This window comes from Pipistrellus hanaki (assembly GCF_964339955.1).
Source record: "Pipistrellus hanaki genome assembly, chromosome: 1".
Taxonomy (NCBI): Eukaryota; Metazoa; Chordata; class Mammalia; order Chiroptera; family Vespertilionidae; genus Pipistrellus; species Pipistrellus hanaki.
In genome coordinates this window covers 129,649,497-129,670,488 of record NC_140503.1, presented here as the reverse complement: position 1 = coordinate 129,670,488, position 20,992 = coordinate 129,649,497, and the positions used below count along the sequence as shown (strand labels likewise).

Genomic DNA, 20,992 nt, shown 5'->3' with positions numbered 1-20,992 from the left:
GCTCAAAATGAAGCTTAGGAAACAATCTTTAGGACTTAATTCCACCAAACTTTCACTGTTTCATCTTTATTCTTTGAAACATTGAGAAAGTTTTGTAATAAGGATTAAATAAAAGCCTTTGTCCAGGTATCTAGAAGAATCTTATCGCTTCAGATGGGTCTCCAATATATATTTTAGGATAATGAATGGTGGTGGTGGTGTCAAATTTTTTTTTTAAATATATTTTATTGATTTTGTACAGAGAGGAAGGGAGAGAGATAGAGAGTTAGAAACATCGATGAGAGAGAGTCATCGATCAGCTGCCTCTTGCACACCCTCTACTGGGGATCTGCCCACAACCAAGGTACATGCCCTTGACCGGAATCGAACCCGGGACCCTTCAGTCCCCAAGCCGACACTCTATCCATTGAGCCAAACTGGTCCCGGCTGGTGGTGTCAAATTTGTTGCAAATGTTTTTTAGTATTTTTTTCCCTTTTGCTTGATTTTTGATGACTACAGGCTAGGGCTGTAGTTTATTTTATTACTTTTAATCTTGATCACTGACCATCAAAGATTTAGACATTAACCAATATTTTTTCTCCTTTTTAATAGTCTGATTTAAAAAACAAACAAACAAACAAACAAACAAAAACATATAGGCCTAACCCTGGCCAGGTAAATCAGTTGGTTAGAGCATCGTCCTGGTACACCAAGGTTGTGGGTTTAATTCCCCATCAGGGCACATACAAGAAGCAACCAATGAATGCATAAATAAGTGGAACAACAAATTGATGTTTCTCTCCTCTCTTTCAAATCAATATAAAAATTTTAAGATAGATGGTACAAAGCTATGATCTCATTAGCTTTTTCTTCTCAAATAGTTGACCAATTCTTATAGTGGTACCATTTATTAAAGAATTCCAAGTTAAGATATTCTTAACCATGCTGGTGAGGAAGTGGAACACGAGCCCAGGGCAAAGTGAGATGAGAATCAATCTGACTAGAGACTCCAATCAGCAACGATGCCCTATAGGAGGGAAGCGCCTGGGGTGAGGAATGCAGGCCCAGACCATCCCCACTGCTATGTAAGAACTGCTGCTGTTTGAAAGGGCTGGGGAGGCAGGGGGTGGAATGAAGGGAATAAAAACCCATGGGCATACTGTATACTGTAATGGTGGATACATATCAGTATGGATTTGTCAAAACCCATAGAGCTGTACAACACAGGGCGAACCCTAGTGTAAACTATGGATTCTAATAAACAACCATGTATCGATATTGGCTCATCAACCGTAACAGGTGCACCACGTTAACGAAATACGTTAATAATAGGGGAGACTTTGTACAGGGACAGGGGGACGGCACATGGGAACTCTGTACTAGCTGCTCTTTCCTATAAACCTGAACTATTGTAAGAAATCAAGTCTCTTACTGTTATTTTAAAGTTGACACAGCTTGTTTCCCAACAGCTGGCACTAGGCGATCAGTATCTGCATGTCCTGTTTTAAGGAAGCAGTGCTGAGGGAGGTCAAGAACTGAGGGGTAGAAACTAGGTGTACTGACCAAAAGTGTCAATTAAAGATTCTTCTTGCCCTAGCTGGTTTGGCTCAGTGGATAGAGAGCTGGTCTGTACACTGAAGAATCCTGGGTTCAATTCTGGTCAAGGGCACATGCTTGGGTTGCAGGCTTAGTCCCCAGTGTGGGATGTGCAGGAGGCAGCTGATCAATGATTTTCTCTCAGCATTGATGTTTCTATCTCTCTCCCTCATATATATACATATAATTTTATTTTAAAGAAAAAAGATTTTTCTTCCCCCAAAAAAAGACCAGAAGTGCATTACAGTGTATTTTAATTGGGTATTTTATTGTTCTGGCAACTGCAAAATATACAAATTTCTGAAAGGCAGCCCCTGTGTGAAAACGGGCACAGCTTCCTCCCAGGTAATTAATTCAGACAAATATACAGAATGCAGAGAAGTCTTAAGTCGCACATAAAATGCCCCAAACCAACAGACAAACAATAGACCCAATGTAAAAGGTTTTCTATTTTCAAGCTCCCTTATACACATTAAATAAATAAATAGCATATTTGCTATCAAAATAATAAAAAAATAAATTTCAAGTATTACAAACGAAATCATCATTGGTGTGGTTCAAACAGTTTTTCTCCTCCCCACAAACGAAGAGTTTTGTCCATGGTCTCAGGACAGAAAAAAGGAGAGGGGCACATTTACCCAAAAACAAATATGCAAAGTTAAAAAAAAAAAAAAAAATTGGTCCCAGATATTTTTGTGGGGAGAGAGGGGGTGAAAGGCAATGAAGTACCAGATGCTCCATGCCTGCAGCTCTCATACACCCTCCATCCAACGCCTCCTCAGAGGTCTCCTCAGCAGCATTCTGCTCCTCCAAGGCTCCCTCCCCATCCATAGTCATGCCTCTGCCCCACCCAGGCCCTCACAACTACGTTTGTGGGAGGCAAAGCCTCATTTATGTTTGTACCTACTTCAGGCTGTCCGACGTGAGGGGTGTGCACCTTCACACAGCCCCACTCAAATCGTCCAGGAGAGTCAAAAACCAGAGCTGGCTCTGACAGCCAGGAAGAGAATGCCAGAAAGTGGGACACGATGAAGTCTATCTCAAGAGCAGAACCACAGGCCCCTCTGCCTAAATACACGACCACCCTACAAGCACACACTTGCGTCAACTGGACACGAGATAGTGAGAATGAGGGAAAGCAACCCATCTTCCGTGGCACAGAATGTTACACACAGATCCTCTCAGGCAGACTGCCAAGTAAGGGACAGGGGTTAAGTGAATTGGTGTGAAAACCTCACATTTTATTGTAAGGTATCTGAAGCACATCCCACGTCTCAAGCTCCTCTCAAGTAAAAAACAGCTGTTCTCTCCTCTTCCCACTCCCGCTGTCTCAGCCTGCCCACCCCTACTCTCAGCTAGCTCATAGGCTAAGCGGGGTGAGGAGGTCAGGCTCAAAAGCAGAGGGCAGGAAAGGAACACGACCTTTGGCACCAGCTTTTAGAAAGATCCTTAAAGGGTCGTTTGGACCAAAGCTGTCTCCATACCGTTTCTTCGGGACCTCAGGACACCCTGTACTTGGAGGCAACAAGGAAATAGAAACCACAGGTATTTGGAATCACATGTTCCCCAATTTCTGCTCAAAATGCCCCCCCCCAAAAAATGTCACAGGTGCCACTAAAGCAAGAGAGAACATTTCCCGAGGAATCCCAACACCGTGCCCGGCATACAGCAGATGCTCCGTGAAAATGTGCGGGAACGAGCGGGCTCCTGCGGGAGGCCATGAACACAGCCTCTTGCAGGAAGCGGCCAGAGGGGAGCCTGGCTGGGGCCACTGTCCCCACAAGGAACTATGGGAAGTGATGAACGTCCTGAAGGCTGGATCCTCGCTCTTCTCCATGTGGTCTCCCAGGGGCTGTCTTGCAATGATCTGAGCTCTTGCTCCACAGCCATTTACCGGGGTTCCTCTGTGCTCCCCATCTCATGGGAATGCCTGACTCCACACATTCTTCCAGAGCTCTAGCCCCCAGAGGCACAAAACCCAGACATCTAAGTTCCTGAAGGGAAGCTGTGATTTTCACATGTTCTGCCAGAAAAAAAATCTGAAAGCAAAGCAGGCCAGGGAAGCCACGTCTCACTCAGGTGCCTCTGATCCAGGGGGAGGGCCTGGTGCCATTTCCTCTTGCCAACACCGCCAGACTGTCTAACATCTTCAGCGGCTAAGCACAGACCGGGGACGGTGTGTGGACACGGAGAGGGTCACTGCTGAGCTGCTGAGCAAGTCCAGCTCAGGGACTTCTGTCTATACCTCCAGACGGGCTCTCTGGCCGGCTCCACCCCAGCAACTTGTCTTCGCAGGTCAACATCCCAGACAAAGATGCACCAACAAGCCTGATGAACGTTTTCTACATCCCTGAACCGTCAGCAACTGGGACGTAGACCCCTTTAATCTTAGGATTCTGAGACCAGTGTCACCTTCCCAGCAGGGAACATTTCAGACCAAGGTCACAGACATTAGACAAAACAGCACGAGATGCCCAATGTCCCCTCCTCAGGGCCTTCCCTCACCTCCTCCACGGCTCATCATCCTCACAGCCTGGACAGTGGGGAGAGCATGGGATGGGGGTGGCCACAGAATCACAGGTTCTGTCCACACACGGGAAAGGTGTGCTGGGGTCTCGGCCGCCCAGGTGCCGCTGGGAGCAGAGGTTCCCTTTGGCCAGCAGACCCCTCTTCCACGTCGCCCAGCCCTTTCTGGGAGAAGTCGTTGGGACGGTCGGCCTCGGGTGGCGGGAAGAGCCCTACCTAAGCTGCAGGGATGGACATGGAATGGAACCGACAGGTCTGCCTCAGTGCGTCTGGGAGGACTCGATGCTGCTCTGGGAGCCATTCACGTTCTGTTTTCAGGAGAAAAAGGGTGCGGAAGGGGAATTGTTATTACTGTCGACTAGGTTTCCAAAGCAAAAGACTGAAGCCATGCAACTGAGACTTCAACCTCCCTCCCCCCAGACAAAAACACAACCCCGGAGAGCGTGAGTGACCAAACTGGTGGCAGTTACCCAGGGAGCTGCCACAGGAACATGTGGAGGTTAAGGCCAGGGCCGCATGGGAGAAGGGCCTCGTGGCAGGAGAAGGAGAGGAGGGGCAGCAGGCAGCTCTGTAGGTCAGAGCTGTCCCGGGGAGCAATGGGGCCAGCACCCTCCTCAGCCCACAGCCCTCGGGAGCTGCGGGGCTGCCCCTGCCCCGGGAAGTCTTGTTGGCCTCGCCAGGCAGAAGATGCTCCAGGAGGCCCTCTAGACAGCATTAGGACTCTCTCCCCACCCGGCTCAAGTAGCCGCACCCCTCAGCCCCTGGATCCAGATCCTAGGAACACGAGCTCGGCAGCTGGAGCACAGGTGCCGCAAGCAGGCTGGACGTGGGCACTGTCACTAAAGCTCTCTTCCTGTTCTCATAAAAGTAATCCCAGCCAGAAGCCTCACCTGTAAGAAGCTGGCCGCCAGTACCAAAACCCCCTAAAAATGTTTTTTTAGCCCTGACCGGTTTGGCTCAGTGGATAGAGCGTCAGCCTGCGGACTCAAGGGTCCCAGGTTCGATTCCGATCAAGGGCATGTACCTTGGTTGCAGGCATATTCTCAATAGGGGGTGTGCAGGAGGCAGCTGATCAAAGTTTCTAGCTCTTAATTGCTCTCCCTTCCTCTCTGCAAAAAAAAAAAAAAAAAAAAAAAAAATAAAAAATATATATTTTTTATTTTTTAAATATATTTTATTGATTTTTTTACAGAGAGGAAGGGAGAGGGATAGAGAGTTAGAAACATTGATAAGAAAGAAACACCAATCAGTTGCTTCCTGAACACCCTCCACTGGGGATGTGCCCGCAACCAAGGTACATGCCCTTGACCGGAATCGAACCTGGGACCCTTGAGTCCGAAGGCTGAGACTCTATCTACTGAGCCAAGCTGGTTAAGGCAAAAATATATTTTTTAAAAATGTTTTTCTATCAGCTGGAGACAGGTGATGGCTGCCATTGCACAGCAGCGATCTCTTTAACCTCCCTAATTTACCCACCCAAAAGGGAGACACTTTTTAAAAAGCATCCTCTCCCATCCTGAGTGTTTACACCAAGATTGTCTTATAGGGAAGAGGTACAGAGTGGAACCCAGAGAGACAAATATGCAAGGACCACCTGGGCCCACTCCCCTCCGCTGCGGAACCGAGGGCCCTGGTGCAGAAATCACTGCAGAAGAGAAGCCCAGCTGGGAGCACTGAAGGCCAGATCTGAGCCTGCTCTCAGCCGGACTCAGGAGCCCAGGCGACCCGACCTCCAACCACAGCACATCAGACAGTGTCAGTGAAGTGGGTGTCTGTTGGGAAAGACTCTGTAGCCTCGAAACCAGAGAGAACCCAGCCAACATGTGGGGTCTGAGCGAGATGCTGCCCAGCTGCCTCCAGCCAGCCCTCACACATGTCACGCCTGACTCCGAGCGCCCACAAATGGTGGTGATGAGGCAAGGACACCGGGGGCCGCAGGCACAGGCATTGTCAAACCATTCACTCATGGCGTCCCTGGCTCAGGACACATGGAAGGGAAGGAGGAAGTGAGAGAGGGACCTCGGAACAATGGTGCTGCTCTTTAAAAAATCATGAGTTCTCTGGCATGGCATGTATGAGTCACACACTTCACAATGGCCAGTCTCCACACAGACCGGGGCGCCCTGCCAGGCAGAGATGCCATGACTCAGAGAGATGCGGAGGGGACCGAGAGGGGCATGCACTGAGCCATTTACCTTTCCAAGGTTAATAAGGAGAAAACTTTGAGAAAATGTGACAGACAGTTCGTCTTTCAAGCATAGTGGGGGCAAAGGAAGAAACATGTTGGAAAAGGAAAAACAAAAACAAAAAACACAACATCTTTAGTAGCGTTTTGCTGTTAGTGTGCATTTGAAATTTCAAAGTTCGGGCTGCATGGTGAATGGCTGGCCCCAAGCACAGGGGACAGCCCCCAGGACTAGACGGAGGACACCACACTGGCTGGGCCGTCATGCTCGCCTTATTGGGAAACCACACTCACTGGCACCCTCCAGCCACAACCCTTAAGATCCCAAGGGCACCCCCACTCCCCGGATCTCTTGGAGCTCCTACTGCTCATGAGAAGAAATGCCACTGGCCTGTGCAGAGGGAACAGGGGGCACCAAAATGCAGAGTGGAGTGCAAGCCAGAGCGCTGGGCATCCCCACCAAGGCACAGGGCTCCCTCTCTCCCACCATAACTACCGGCCACAGGACACTGGCTACGTGCCAGAGGCTCTGTAAGAGCCACATTATCAAAACACCTCGCAATGTCCTTATCTCCATTTCATAGGCGAGGAGGTTGGAGTCCTAGAATGGAACCACCTTGCCCAGCGTTCCAAAGACAGAGGTAGTAGGGCCAAGATCGAACCGGGCTCAGTGGGACTAACAATGCATTTTGGGAGCTGCAGCCCCAGACAAGGGCTCGTGCTTCCGGGCAGGGCTGAGCGTGGAAATCCCAGAGGGAACGCAGATGTGAAGGGTCCGGAGAACACTTGTTTGCTGGACCGGAGGGAGTCTAGCCAAAGGTACCGTTAGCCTTAGAGATGTGCACGTTCAAGCTTAGTAGGTAGGGGAAGTGCCCAAATGGCCCCCTCCAGCAGAAAGATCTCTTTCCTGGCAGCTCCAGGCCATGTAACAGGAAATGCACAAATACATGGGGAGACTCCTAAAGCCTGCATTTCATGGACACGCCCACATTAAGTAAACACACCTCAGCCACGGGAAACAGCTGCGTGGGTGAGGCCACAAGAGCTTAAAAAGAGCAAACAGCTCCAGGCAGTGGTAAACGTCAGGTGCCCAGGCAGGGCAGGGGAACAGTATGGTAACTGTTCCCAGAAACCAGCCCGGAGAAAGCAGCCGGTCTCCCAAGCCCTGGTCCAGCCACTCACTGCCTGACCTAACTGCCCTCGGACATCCTGGGGTTATTTTAAGGATCAAAGGTAGGAGATATGTGCAAGCACTACAGGTGGTGCCACCTAATCTAAGCGCCAAACAACTCCTGTTTTCCCAGAGCAAGCCAGGCTCTTAAGCTTATCAAGCTGACCTCCTAAAGGCCTTTGGCTTTGGCATGCACTGGGGGAGGTACCCTAATCAGCAAAAAGGATCACGGGTAGGTGTGACCTGAGGGGTTGGAGAGGGTGATCTTTCTTGGTGGCTATTCTGAAATTGCAATAGAAAGGCCTCGGTTCCTTCTGTAGTTGGGGACCACCAGAGCCCTGGAAACAATGAACCAGAATTTTCTGCAGAGAGCTCTGGCTGCAGGAAAGGGGAAACCAAATGGGTCTGACTCGAAAGCTGCCCCAATCCTGAACATGACTATTAAGGCTGAGCAGGTTCCCATACAGGACAACCTGATCCAAAATGACAGTTTCCAGTCAGACCTCTCCAAAGTGTGGGGCCCGCATCTGGTAAACGGGGATAGTAACTGCCCTCAGACACCCTGGGGTTATTTTAAGGATCAAAGACAGGAGATATGTGCAAGCACTACAGGTGGTGCCACCTAATCTAAGCGCCAGGGGGTGGGAGGGGGAGGGGGGGTAGTCCCTGTTAGGACAGGAGGGAGAGGCTGAAGGGTCTCTTTCTCTGTTTTGCAGATTGGGCTCTGGGTAAACGTTCCCCTAGGAAGGAAAGGCTCTCCTAGGGGGAGACACAGAATTTCAAATAGCAGCAGCAGACAGAAAACTTAGCTCACCACCAAAATCTGAGGCCAAGGGAAACAAATGAGATTTAGCATTAACAGTAACCCAGGGCGTCAAGAGGGAGTGAGGAGCCAGCTGTGGCAGTGACAAGAAAACAGCTGGGCCGTAACCACTTTTGTGTCTTGTGCTCTAGATTCATGAATCCCTCCTCTCCCTCCTCCCGTGGCCATCTTGCCTCCTTCGTATTTCATAAAAACCATCGTTTACCTCAACATTTCAACAGACAGGAGGCCAAACGGGCAAGCAAGGAGAAAGAGGTGCTAGCAGCAAAACCATACAGAGAAAAATACTTACAAACAGGCTTTCCCTAGCAAAGGCTGCAGAGAGAAAAGGTTGAGATGTCAGTAGAGGGACAGGGTACAAGGCCCAGGTCGTGTGAAATCAGGATTCCTCTGCAGGGACCCCCAGCCTGGCCCCGCATCCAGACTCCCTGGGGATTCAACTCAGCAACCCGGAAGGCCTGTCCTGCCAAAGTTGGATCCAGCTATGCATCCTCCATCACCGGGGACAGTGCAGCCCCACACACCCACCACCAAACCCAGCCCAGGCTAGTCCCTACCAGTGTCGGTCACAGGAGCCTCTAAACTTCCAACTATGACCCCACAGTTTACACCAGAACAACATCACAGACGTGCCACGTAGAACTTCAGTTGTTTTCATAAAACAAAACAAAACAAAAAACCCTCTCATTTTAGACCTAAAAGGAGTATTAATTAGATATCTCCAAGTCCTACCCCCTCATTTGGAAAGCTAAGGAAACTGAAGGCCAGGGAGAAATGGCCTACTGTTAGTGCCAGGGGCAGACACTGTGCTTGATGCTCAGCACTAATTCCCTCATTTGATCTGCTATGGCAGTTGGCGCTCCTCCCCTATTCCACAGACGAGAAAACCGAGGCCTGAAGAAGTTCAATGACCGGCCCGAGGCTGCACAGCACTTGTCCCCACCTCTCATTTCCAGACACCACAGGCTTTAAATGAGGGAGAGTACAGGCCTTAGTGCCAAACTCTTAGACCAATCCAATCCAAAGTTAGCCGTGACTTCTTTGTAAGAGCTAGGTCTGGTGGGTGGAGGTGGGGGAAGACCTTGGTGGGACCCAAATTTGTGCCCAGAGATTTCTATGTCTCACAGATTCCTCGCCGTCATTGAAGGAAAAGTGGTTTTCTAAAAACAAATCCTAATTTGTTCTCCCGGTAGTGAAGATCTTTCAGTGTTTAATCTTCTCAGGGAATAAAGTGAAGTCTAGTAGGTTTTTTGCTTTTGGTTTTTCCACTACCTGCCGGGGTAACTGCTGTGAGAAAGTGGCTGTTTCCAGGCCATCCGGCCCTGCGAGTTGGGCTGCCCCGGTTCCCACATGCGGGCTCCAGCTGAGGACATTCTCGAGGGCCCCCTGTGACTACAGCTTTTCCACAATGGGGAGCCCCGGCGAGAAAGGAAGGAGAAATTCTCCTCCACGGGCCTGGGACAGAAAAGACGTCCTCAGGCCATGCAGAAGCCAACAGCCCAGAGCTGCATGGAGACTTCCAAACTAGGGGCTGCCTTCCACTCCGCTTTCAAAACCTACCCACCAAGGTGAATAGGACACAGACGCCACCATTTCTCCTGCTCTGCCCGGCTCTGCCCAGTGAAGGGAACCCCTCAGAAAGCAGCTACGCAGGCTCACAGCCATGGTCAGGACGGACCTGACGGGACCTCCGGGATGTTATAAACTTCAGGCGCTATCTCGTGTTCTTCCCCTCCCCCGCCCACACGCAGGCGTGGGTCTGAGGCTATGGTGGCACCCAGGGGCATCTCCCCATCCGGACGGGAGACACGACGGCCAGGAAGGAAAAGGGGGGTCACGCACTTGTCCAGGCAGCTGCGCGGGCACCTCCGTGGGCAGGCAGTTGGGCAGGGAAGCGGAGGCAGAGGCCACATGCTCCTCAAAGCTGTTGATGCGAGGCTTTTTGGTGGGCTCGGGGCTGGCTAGTGGGGTGACACTATTGCGTCTCATGAGTGGGTTAGGTCCCTTCTTTGCGTCCTAAGCGAGACAAAGACAAAAGAGAGAAGGCGACAGTTACACGGAGAGGGGAGGTAAATAAGCCAAAAAATAAAAATAAAACCCAATCAAAACACATTTCTCTGCTTCTGGAGTTTACTGACAGGACAAGACCAACCAAGGTGAATGGCCCTGGGACCACGGGGTGCCATTCTGTCTTGCATCTCCCAATCGACAAAGGCTGGTCTCCACCTGAGGCCCTTTTCCAGATAATTCCAAGATACCCACCCACCCAGATAAGCTCGACATTCACCAAGCAGGCGAGGGGAGAACAGTAGGACCAATTCTCACAGTCATTCAGTTACAGCGGACAGAGAGGTGGGAGAGAAGGACCTTGCTGCCATCCTCCCAGGAGAGACGTGGAGGGGAGAGAGGCCTGGGAGTGAGCTCTGGGAAGGGGACAGGATGGCAGGACAGGCTGGCAGGAGGAAGGTGTCGGTGCTGGACGCCCCGGTACTGACAGAGAGCCAGGATCTGCAGAGCACGCATGGAACAGCTCCTGCGTCCACACTACACCCGGCTCAGGACAGGAAAAGCGGTTCCAAAGCCAACAGGAGACCGAGGCCGGAGGGAGGCAGAAACGACCAGCCAGAGCCAACCATTGGCTAAGTGACAATGCGATTGGAGCGATCCCCATGGCCTGTCGCTAGAGCTCGTTACCTGGGAGGCTGAGCTGGAGACGGTCTCCACCAAGGACCTGCCCCGGTTCCACACAGGGTGCAGGGACCATCAGAGCCCCGGGCAGCCGAACCTGGTGCTGGGGGGTCGGGCTGGGAGGCTGCTCCGCACAGAGCCAGAGGAATGCAGCATCTGCCACCCACAGAGGTCCAGAGAGGGGGTCACAGAGCCCGGGGATGCTGCCTCCTGCGTTTCAGTCAACCAGCCAGGCAACTGCCAGTGGAAGCCAGGGTTTTAATGCCAGAATCTTTTGGTCAAGCTCCCAGGGAACAGGAAAGTCCCCTGTACAGACGGGAATGTCATTCGTGATATACAGGAAAGTGTGGGACTGATGCTGGCAAAGCACCACATTACAAAATAAATCCCAACTTTCTTCCATGACACACACGTGGGCAGAACGTGGCTCTGCCCTGGGGAGAGCCCGCCAGGCCGAACACCAAATCTCAGACCTCCCAGGGGACGATCAGATTCCACCAGGCACTGCTGTCTCCTGGAAAAGTTTCCACCCACCATCCCTCCTGTCCCTAATTTCCAAATTATAGGTTTCTCCACCCGGCCAGCATGGCTCAGTGGTTGAGTGTCAACCTATGAAACAACAGGTCATGATTGGATTCCCGGTCAGGGCACATGCCCAGGTTGCAGGCTCGGTCCCCAGTGCCCGGCATGCAGGAGGCAGCTGATCAGTGATTCTCGAATCATTGTGTTTCTATCTCTCTTTTCCTCCCCCTTCCACTTGAAATAAAAAATATGTTTTAGCCAAAACCGGTTTGGCTCAGTGGATAGAGCGTCAGCCTGCAGACTGAAAGGTCCCAGGTTCGATTCCGGTCAAGGACATGTATGTACCTTGGTTACAGACACATCCCCAGTAAGGGGTGTGCAGGAGGCGGCTGATCGATGTTTCTCTCATTAATGTTTCTAGCTCTCTATCCCTCTCCCTTCTTCTCTGTAAAAAAATCAATAAAATATATCAAATATATATAAATATATATAAATATATATAAATATATATATATATATATATATGTTTTAAAAAGTCCTAAGTTTCTCCAGTCCCACTTCCCCTTTCACTATTATCCTTTCCTGGTATTTCTGCACCTACCCACAAAGAGGTGACCACTTTAACTAGTGGCCCTGGAAACTGAAAGCAGTTTTCGCTGCCTCAAAGGAAAAGGCAACATACGTGTGCTGTGGCCACAGCTAAAGAGCAGAATGTGTCTCCCTCGCTGCTACTCGCTTATCGGTCAAGGAGAAATGGGAGAAGAAAGCATGGAAAGAGAAAAAAAGAAGACGGCAAGGAGCCACAAGAAAGACAGGGCAGGAGCGCACAGATGCTGAGAAAAGGGAGGGAAGGATGTCACCCAGGCCCTCCTGGTTCCAACAAACTCTCTCCGTGAGAACAGAGGCTTCCTTCAGCATTTACAGGCAACACAAGACGAGGGACTTCCCAAGAGCTCACACGTTTGGGTCCCGCCCCGACAGTCCTAGGGATGGAGGACAGGAAGGGGCGCTAAAGCTTCCACTCACCTCTGACCTCTCCCGGTGTGTGTTCACGGACTCCACATTCAGGTAGATGGATTCTACACGGCAGCCTGGCCGGGGGAGAGAACAGCTCAGGGTTAAAGGGGACAAGCCGCTTGCAGCCCCGCAGGCACCGGGAGCCACCATCCCAGGGCGGCAGGGCTCACGCGGCGTGGCCTGCGTCACCACTCACCATAAGCGACCGGCGTCAGCTTCAGGACGGTGTGAAGGGGGCATCGCAGGTAAGGCATTTCCTCTGAAAAGGTGAGAAAGGGCCCCACGATCAGACATGAGACTTGGGGATGGACATTCCCAGGCCCCCAGTGAGAGCTCGGCCAGGCCGGAACCTCAGCGGCCTCTCCTCGGCCCCACTCCTCACACAGGCCCTCCTTGAAGGTGGACAGTCCTAGAAAGACACCTAGCCCAAAGAACAAAACCAGAACACACCCCAAACCCACTCTCACAGAATGAGTACAGTTAAAAAAAAGGCGTGCCAGGATTCAGCTGAACCTCTGGCCGACTCAGGCTTAAATTTTTCAGGCCGAGTTTTCTGGGCTATTTATCCATTAGAGGGGTGCTGCAGAGACGAGCTGGCCCCTCCCCCTTGCCCAAAGCTGCTGAGAAAGCAGATGAGAGCTTTCAGGGGCTGCGAATGAAGCCTTTGGCCCACCATGCCTCATGTCCTGCTATGACGTTACCCAGGGGCTGTCCTGAGGGCTCTCAGAGGCCCAACAGCACCTCGCAGGTCGGGGAAGGCAGGACCAGGTCTGCCGCTACCCCACACTCAGAGGTCATTTTCTCCTCCTCCTTTCAGGATGGCAACCCGCCCCCAGCCCCCCACCCCCAGGACGCTTTGGGGAATGCGGCACCTGCACTCTTATCCAGGAAGTAGGCCAGCAGGCAGCGCAGGACAGCCTGGTGGCAGATGACCAGCACATTCTCCTGCCGCTCCAGCTCCATGATCACTGGCTCCAGGCGCTGGACCAGGTCCTGATAGGACTACAAGATGGAAGGACAGAGGGACAGGCGCTGTGCTGGAGCCGCACACACAGGAAGGCAAGATCTGGGCCGCCTTGGCCACCCCTCACTATGAACAAGAGGACATACGATTGATTGAGCAGTCAACACCCAGGCGGGTCTTAGTGCTGCTGCCTGTGGGCCCTGGGAACCCACCTCAGCATGCTCCCTCGGAAAGGGAAATTGCTGTGTGTTGCTGAGGAGGTGGAGAAGCGATCCTGAGGACACTGGCCTGCACCCTCCCTCTCTCACCGCTCCTTCCCTCCCTCTCCCTCTGCAGGAGGAGTGAAGTCCGACACACACTGCAGCATAGATGAACCTTGAAAATGGTACACTAAGTGACAGGAACCAGATACCGAAGCCCACATACTATACAATCCCATTTATATAAAACCAGTGGCCCGGTGCATGAAATTCGTGCATGGAGGGGGCAGATTCCTTCAGCTCAGCCTGCACCCTCTCCATCTCCCTTGGGGGATGTCTGACTGCTGGTTTAGTCCTGATTCCAGAGATTTCACCCCCAACTGCTCTACCCTTCCTACCTACAGGGTTTGGGCCTAAACTGGCAGTTGGACATCCCTCTCACAATCGTACTGCTGGCTCCTAACTGCTCACCTGCTTGACTCCCTAATCATCCCTAACTGCCACTGCCTGCCTGCCTGATTGCTCCTAACCCCTCTGCATGCTTGCCTGATTGCCCCTAATCTCTCTGCCTACCTGCCTGATCTCCCCTAACTCCTCTCCCCTGCCAGCCTGATCATGTCCCCAACTGCCTCTGCCTCTGCCTGCCTGATTGCTTCTAACCCCTCTGCCTGCCTGCCCTGATCTCGTCACCAGCTGCCCTCCCCTGCAAGCCTGGTCTCGCTTCCAACTGTCCTCCCCTGCTGGCCTAATCTCGCCCCCATCTGTTCTCCCCTGCTGGCCTAATCTCGCCCCCATCTGCTCTCCCCTGCCTGCCTGATTGCCCCCAACTGCCTCTGCCTGCCTGCCTGATTATCCCTAACTGTCCTCCCCTGCAGGCCAATTTGGTTCTGATTGGTCGATTTCTATGCCAGTCAGCGTTAAAAGCTCTGCCTCCTTGGCAGCCACTGGCTCCTCACAGTTCACCCAGACTTGGTTCTGATTGGCCAGTTTCTATATCAGTCAGTGTCTCTGGGTCTATCTTCAGGTCTGATCAGAAAGGCAGGGCTGATCAGCACCCCCACAGAGGCCCGGAAAGAACAGAGTCGTGGCTGCTGGTGAAGCCTGAAGAGAAAGAGAGAGGTAGTGGCTGATCAACAGCCCAATACCTCATCTCCTGAAGGACCGTGTTGAGCTCCACCAGGCATAGCACACAGCAGCTACACCTGGCCATTGCTCACCGAATGGACAATGACCCCAGGAGGAAGGGACAACAGCGCCAACACACGTACCTCCCCAGTGGGGTACCGGTAGTAGTACTTGTCCTGCTCGCGCAGAGCGTACTCCTCAGGGTAGGTGTCCTTGATCTCCTCGTAGGTCATCTCCTCACAGACACCCTGGAGAAAAGACCCGGTCACCTTGAGCTGGTCAACACACACGTGTGGTCTGAAAGGGCTCTCAGGGTTTACAGCACATTCGGCAAGAAGAGGCTTCCTGGCCCTCTCGCTCCTGTCCCCCAACGGCCATCGCCAGACCCAGAACTCACTGCGTCAATTTCATTGAGCGCTTTCCACTGTTCATAGGGAAGCTGAAGGGCTTCAGCCGTCTGGATGGTGCTCTTCAACTGGCTGGCCCACACCTTGAGGTCCTTCAGGTTCTGCTCCTCCACAAATTTGCTCAGGGCGTTGGCAAACTGAGGGCAGGGACAAGAGGGACACACACTGGATTCCCGGCTCCTGTGCCCCCTGGAGGGGCAGTGCAGGGCTCATTCCCTGTACTGGGGATGGTCACCTGGCTGTGATGGGGATGGTGAGGAGGCAGAGAGCAACTGAGGAGCCACCTTCCACACACCCTCCTTTCATCCCTGGAGACACTCCCTTCCCTTACTCACAAACACAAGCACACACACAGGAACACACACATACATACAGAGATGCACACACACACACATACACACAAATGTAGACATATACACGCAGGGGCACACAGGCACACACACACAGGCACACACACACACACACACCCCACTCTTCAGCCCCAGTACCTTTCCCCCTGTTCCCCTCCTACCTTCCTGCCCCTGACAGACAGGCCTGAGTCCCCTCCGATCTTCCCCTGGAGGTTGTGCTCGCTCTCTCCGTGCCGACACAGGTAGATGGTGCGGGGCTGCACGTGGATGTTCATCAGGTAGTACACGATTCGGCTCTGGATGTGGTCCTGAACTCTGTTCACCAGGAACCGCCGGCCCACGTCGATCACCTTGATCAGGGACAGGTCCCTGTGGAGGAAGGCAACCGGCAGGTCAGAACGCGCTCCCCCCATCAGTGCAGCACCGGGTTGGGGCCAAGGGCAGAGATTGGCCCCAAGAGGACCTCACCATCCAGCTGTATGTTCTCAGAGGGCACAGTCTGCTTCTATGTGATCTAACAGTGAGTCTGTAACTCACACAGCAGAGTGTGTGGAAGAGGTGGGAGAAAAAAGCAAAAAAAGGGAAAGAAAAATAGGCAATACCAAAGGGACCCAGCCACTGGCTGAATATTCCTGCACGGCTACATAGTTAAGTGTCTGAAACAGTTACACTGGACATGCAGTGAAGGATTTTGTTCAAAATGTATTTTAGGAGAGTTCCTGAAAGTATCCAGGAGCAACTGCACTGTGGGAACCTAAAAGCCCTAAAGTAGGTGATCCAGAGAGGATCCCCTCCGAAGAACTACCTGTCATATTTGTCAGGGTCGAGGGGCTGATAGCTGGCTTCATAGCAGTTAATTCTCTTCATGAAGTCCTCCATGGCCTCTGCTGAGTTGCAGTCTCTGTAATCCGGGCTGGAGATTTTCACTTCCTGTGACACCACAAAGAGGCAGCTCGTGAATCACGCTGCAGACTTTCTGCTAAGCTGAAGCAGGATTTGGGGCAGGCAACTTGGGGAAAGCACAGACAGCCTTGGAATAATGGATGATCCGAACCAGTGTTTAAGGGGAAAAGGAAATACACTGGTGCTGAGTCATAACCCGACAATTACGCGGGGAGGGCACCCTGGTAAACAAAGGATCGCTGACTGGATGGACAGGGACGGGGGACCCACGAGGGGTCTAATGTACACCTCTGAATGGGCCACAATTTGGGATCAACCCAGTGGGCATGTCACCTGCAGCATCCCAGCCCTCGATAACTGAGCTCCGTGTAAGCACCTGAGACGTTCTCCACACCGAGAACAGGCTTTCCATTAGCAAAGCTGCCTCCGGCGCTGCTGCGCTGGCCCTGGCCCTGGGTGCCAGGCAGGGCGCTTCCTCCACCACCATAGTAACCAGTCCACGATGAGCACTTTTCTAACCCAGGCCCGGTTCCTTCCAAGGTTCACTCGTATGGGAAAGAGATGGAGGAGAACCAACTCTCAAGCCTGCCATCGCCTCCTCCACGTGAACAATAGGTCTGAGCAACCTGGCAGGTTGTAGGGAGAATCTCCCAATTTTTCAACACATGAGTCCTTTTCCTCCACCACTACCACAGCCACAAAAGAGAGGCAGCTACTCTTTCAACACCAGAGTCCAGTGGGGAGTTGGTGTTTCATGGTGCAGAGCTTCAACCGGAGAAGACGAAACAGAGCTAGGGCTCGATGGTGGTGGTTGCACAATCATGTGACCATGCTGGAGGCCATGGAATGGATCCCTTAAAAACAAATCTTTTCTCCCCGCATGGCCACCCACACAAAGAGGACAGTTAAGCTGCAAAGTCTCTTTGAGGCTTAATCAGAGAAAGAGGCTTCTGAACACGGGGGGTCGGGGAGAGTGAGTCCTGGCCGCACACGTGGTGACAGCTGCTCACCGGGGAAGCGAGACTTTGCAGCGACTCTGTCCTTCACTTTTACCAAGTGGAGCTGGTAGGACCCAACCAAAGAAACACAGCAAAACCCTTTGTTTAGATTACAACAGCTTCTGTTTCCTCGTCCTTTGAGCCTCTTCCGCTGAAACCACTCTGGGCTGATTTTCCACAACATGAATAGCGCTTCCTGAACTATGAACTCACTTCTTAGAAATGCGTGTAAATATTCCCACTGCCTCGGAGAACAGGCCCAGTACCAGAAGCCCATGAGCATTCAGCAGCCCTTCAAAGATGCACACTTATATGTAGCAATAGACAGAAAGTTATCTAGAAGGTGACTTGTGGTAAAGTCTCCACAGTAACTGTTTGTATTTACCATATACTGTTAACAAGTGATACAATTTCAGAATTAATCAAATTAAGCTGCCCATTACCCTCAGTTTATGCGGGCAACCTTCTCTTGGCACAGGGAGAAGAGGAGGATATGTTGCAGGTTCGCCAGCAGGAAGAGAGTTTAATACTCCCATGCTTGCCAAACTTGGAATTCTGCCTTTAGTCCACTGAGTCCTTCGGCCGTTGTCAATCTACAACCACTTACCTGCCTGGAGGGCTGAGCTGCCTCTTGCCCCAAGCAACCCCATCACCACCCAGCCGCCACGCTACTGCCACCCCCAGAAACTGTTCCCGGATGCTGCCTTACCTCCCAAGGGCCACAATGAATGCTTTTTGCAGACTTTCTGAAAGGGCCCTGAATAAAGCCAGGCCAGATCGCAGAACATGCTTCTAAATTAAATACCACTCTGCACGTCTGACCTCCCTGGATCCCACCTCCCAGACAATATCAACAACAAGCTGAGAGAGGCAGCTTGTTCTCAGAGTCTAGATTTTGCTCTGGGCCTGACCTGGTTCCCTGCTTTTCTCAGACTCCGCCATAGAGCGGGGGTCCTGCGTGGTCTTACCCTAATGTTGGAGGCCACAACTGTAGGGTCGTCGCACACCGACTCGATGAAAAACACCTGGGAAGAAGAGAGGCAGAAACGTTAGGAAGCAATAAATGTGGTAACGCAAAGGGCCAACTTTGATACCATTGTGATGCCATCACAATATGAGAGGAGGAATGACACCACTCACAAATCCTCAAAACATAAAAAAAGGAACCACTTACTCAATCTTTTGCCCAACAGAAAGATGTCTCCCCACCCTCCACCTTTCATAGTAACCCTAGAAGCCAGCACCAGGAAGGCCCTATCTACATGTGGCAAAGCCGGGGCAGCAGGAGCTGAAGGACCAAGTATAAATCAGCTGACTCCTCGGGGTTCTCCTCTCTCCTGAGCACTCCAGGGCAAGACAAGACGTCTGACTCACCTTGAAATCATTCTCTTTGGCAAAATTAAGGATCATGTGTCTCCTCTCTCTAGTGGTGTTGGTGGCATCGAAAACCTGGGAGAGAATAAGGATAGTGAAGAGAACCCAAGTTTGAGTTTTAACAGCATTTACCAAGTCACCAAGGAGATCATCAGGCCTGTCACTTCTAGGTAGAAGCCAAAAAAATGTGATTCCCGGAGAGACTGCCCCCTGCCCCACAGCCCTCCGCTCTCTGCCCTCTCCCACAAACTCCAGCTCCCGGGGGGGGGGGGGGGGGGGAGGAGGGGAGGGCACAATCCTTAAAGCAAACGAGTAACAGTAACCTGCAGGGAAGGTGCATAAGGAAGAGACACTGGCTCCGTGGCTGGGGCCACCCCAGGTCCAGCCTGCCTTGGAGGGTGGTGCCGAGTGCACACAGAGGAGAGGTGAGCAGAGCACATATCAACTGGCTGTGCCTGACTCTGCCCGCTACCCACCTTCCTGGGTCCCTGTGCTACTCTAGCCACCTGCATCCCTCAACTCTCAGGACAGAGGCAGTCGTCGCTATTGGAGGTGTCCCCACAATGGCTCTTGGCAATGGCTGGGCTGTGTCTACATTTCACCCTCTCCAGGGCACCATCCCATTCAGGACTGGAGACAGAGCCAGCACACTCCCGACTCACTGAAATTTGGCCCCCTTCCTTCGTCAGGTAACTTTTGACGTCTCTCAAGGCAGCAAGGGCACACTGCCTGCAACAAAAAGAGGAGAACATGCATCAGAGCCTGCCCATCTGAGCAGTGACTGGAGGTCCTACTGCTGAACTGGCCAGGCTGGCCAGGGCTGTCAGCTGCACACCCCGCAGGCCCAGAGGCTCCCCACCAGAGCTGCACAGAGGGCTGCAGTGACCGTCTGGAATGGCGCTCATGCTGGCTGCACACTGAAACCCCCCAGGAGCTTTTAAAAAACCTATGCCCAGCCGACACCAGTTTGGCTCAGTGGATAGAGCGTCAGCCTGCGGACTGAAAGGTCCCAGGTTCAATTCCGGTCAAGGGCATATACCTTGGTTGCGGGCACATCCCCAGTGGGGGATGTGTAGGAGGCAGCTGATCGATGTTTCTCTCTCATCGATGTTTCTAGCTCTTTATCCCTCTCCCTCCTTTCTGTAAAAAATCAACACTATATATATTTTTTTAAAAAAGAAAAGAAACCTATGCCCAAGTCTGGCCCATAGATCCTCACCAAACTGGTCTGGGGTAGGTAGGCCTGGCAATGGGATCGTTCCAAGCTCCCTGGTGATTCTAAAGTGTAGCCAGGGTTGAACACCATTGCACTTGGGTTTCATGATCGCCTTGGGCTTAAAAAACAAAACAAACAAAACACCACCACCCTTTTCAGTAAATGTAGACACAGCTGGTTTTCCATGAAAACGATTTTGTTCATTCTTCATAATAAAACATTGTTGTTGAGCTGGATTAGAGCATCCGGAGCAGATAAAAGCAGCAAGCCTCAGAGCGGCCAGGAAATTTCTCTTAATACACATGGAAGTGGGGCCAGATCTGATGGTCACCTACAGAGAGCCACACTGCAGGCTAGTTTCCTCTTTCTCTTACCAAGCCTGGCTTTCAAAAGCAAAGCAAAGCAAACCCCAAAGCCTCCTGCGGCAGCTCAGCAGCTCGGGCCTTACTTCCGGACTTTCATGGCCTCCTCATTGTCAGGGCGGAAGAAGTTGTAGGAGCTGTAGTGCTTCACAGCCTCCCGGCGGTACTCTCCAACGTTGAACACTGCAGAGGGAACGGAGGGGTCACTCAGCTGGCCCCCAGGAAAAAGGGCCACTCACACAGCTAGGAACACTCTCCAAAAAGGGAAGCCAAACACACACACACACACACACACACACACACACACACGCACGCGCGCGCCAACTTGAATAAGATCCCGGTAAGATGTGGAAACCAGAAGGTGAACTGCCTTGTCCAGTGCAATCACTGACCTAGAACAGAAGGCAGCCCAGCTTCCCCCAGACCAAACATGGCTCAGAGTCTCCTGCTTTTCCACAGATTGTCACCTACAGCCCAGCCCTTTCCAGCCTCAAGAGGTCAGGGGCTGGAGGCTGAGACTGAGAATAGGTGGCAGCCATACATCTAACGAAAACAGACAATGCTTTCTGCCGATGGTGCCCAGGA

The 20,992-nt window shown here is 52.0% G+C and overlaps 1 protein-coding gene across 10 annotated transcripts in view; it reads right to left on the bottom strand.

Annotated features, from left to right (window-relative positions):
- Positions 1 to 1,823: 1,823 nt before the first annotated feature.
- Positions 1,824 to 20,992, bottom strand: part of PFKFB3 (6-phosphofructo-2-kinase/fructose-2,6-biphosphatase 3) — an 88,311-nt gene continuing 69,142 nt past the window's right edge. For 5 of the 10 annotated variants that reach the window (XM_084868488.1, XM_084868484.1, XM_084868489.1 and 2 more), the window contains 15 exons: positions 20,494 to 20,590; positions 19,492 to 19,558; positions 18,830 to 18,904; positions 18,424 to 18,480; positions 16,360 to 16,484; positions 15,716 to 15,923; positions 15,195 to 15,341; positions 14,941 to 15,045; positions 13,381 to 13,510; positions 12,705 to 12,767; positions 12,518 to 12,582; positions 10,124 to 10,297; positions 8,574 to 8,596; positions 6,298 to 6,350; positions 1,824 to 4,410 (listed from right to left, as the gene is read on the bottom strand). In XM_084868488.1, coding sequence (XP_084724614.1) covers positions 6,308 to 6,350; positions 8,574 to 8,596; positions 10,124 to 10,297; positions 12,518 to 12,582; positions 12,705 to 12,767; positions 13,381 to 13,510; positions 14,941 to 15,045; positions 15,195 to 15,341; positions 15,716 to 15,923; positions 16,360 to 16,484; positions 18,424 to 18,480; positions 18,830 to 18,904; positions 19,492 to 19,558; positions 20,494 to 20,590 — 1,379 coding nt within the window. In that variant the 3' untranslated portion in view covers positions 1,824 to 4,410; positions 6,298 to 6,307. The remainder of the gene's footprint in view (positions 4,411 to 6,297; positions 6,351 to 8,573; positions 8,597 to 10,123; positions 10,298 to 12,517; positions 12,583 to 12,704; positions 12,768 to 13,380; positions 13,511 to 14,940; positions 15,046 to 15,194; positions 15,342 to 15,715; positions 15,924 to 16,359; positions 16,485 to 18,423; positions 18,481 to 18,829; positions 18,905 to 19,491; positions 19,559 to 20,493; positions 20,591 to 20,992) is intronic. The other 5 variants (XM_084868481.1, XM_084868487.1, XM_084868483.1 and 2 more) reach the window with 2 other exon arrangements.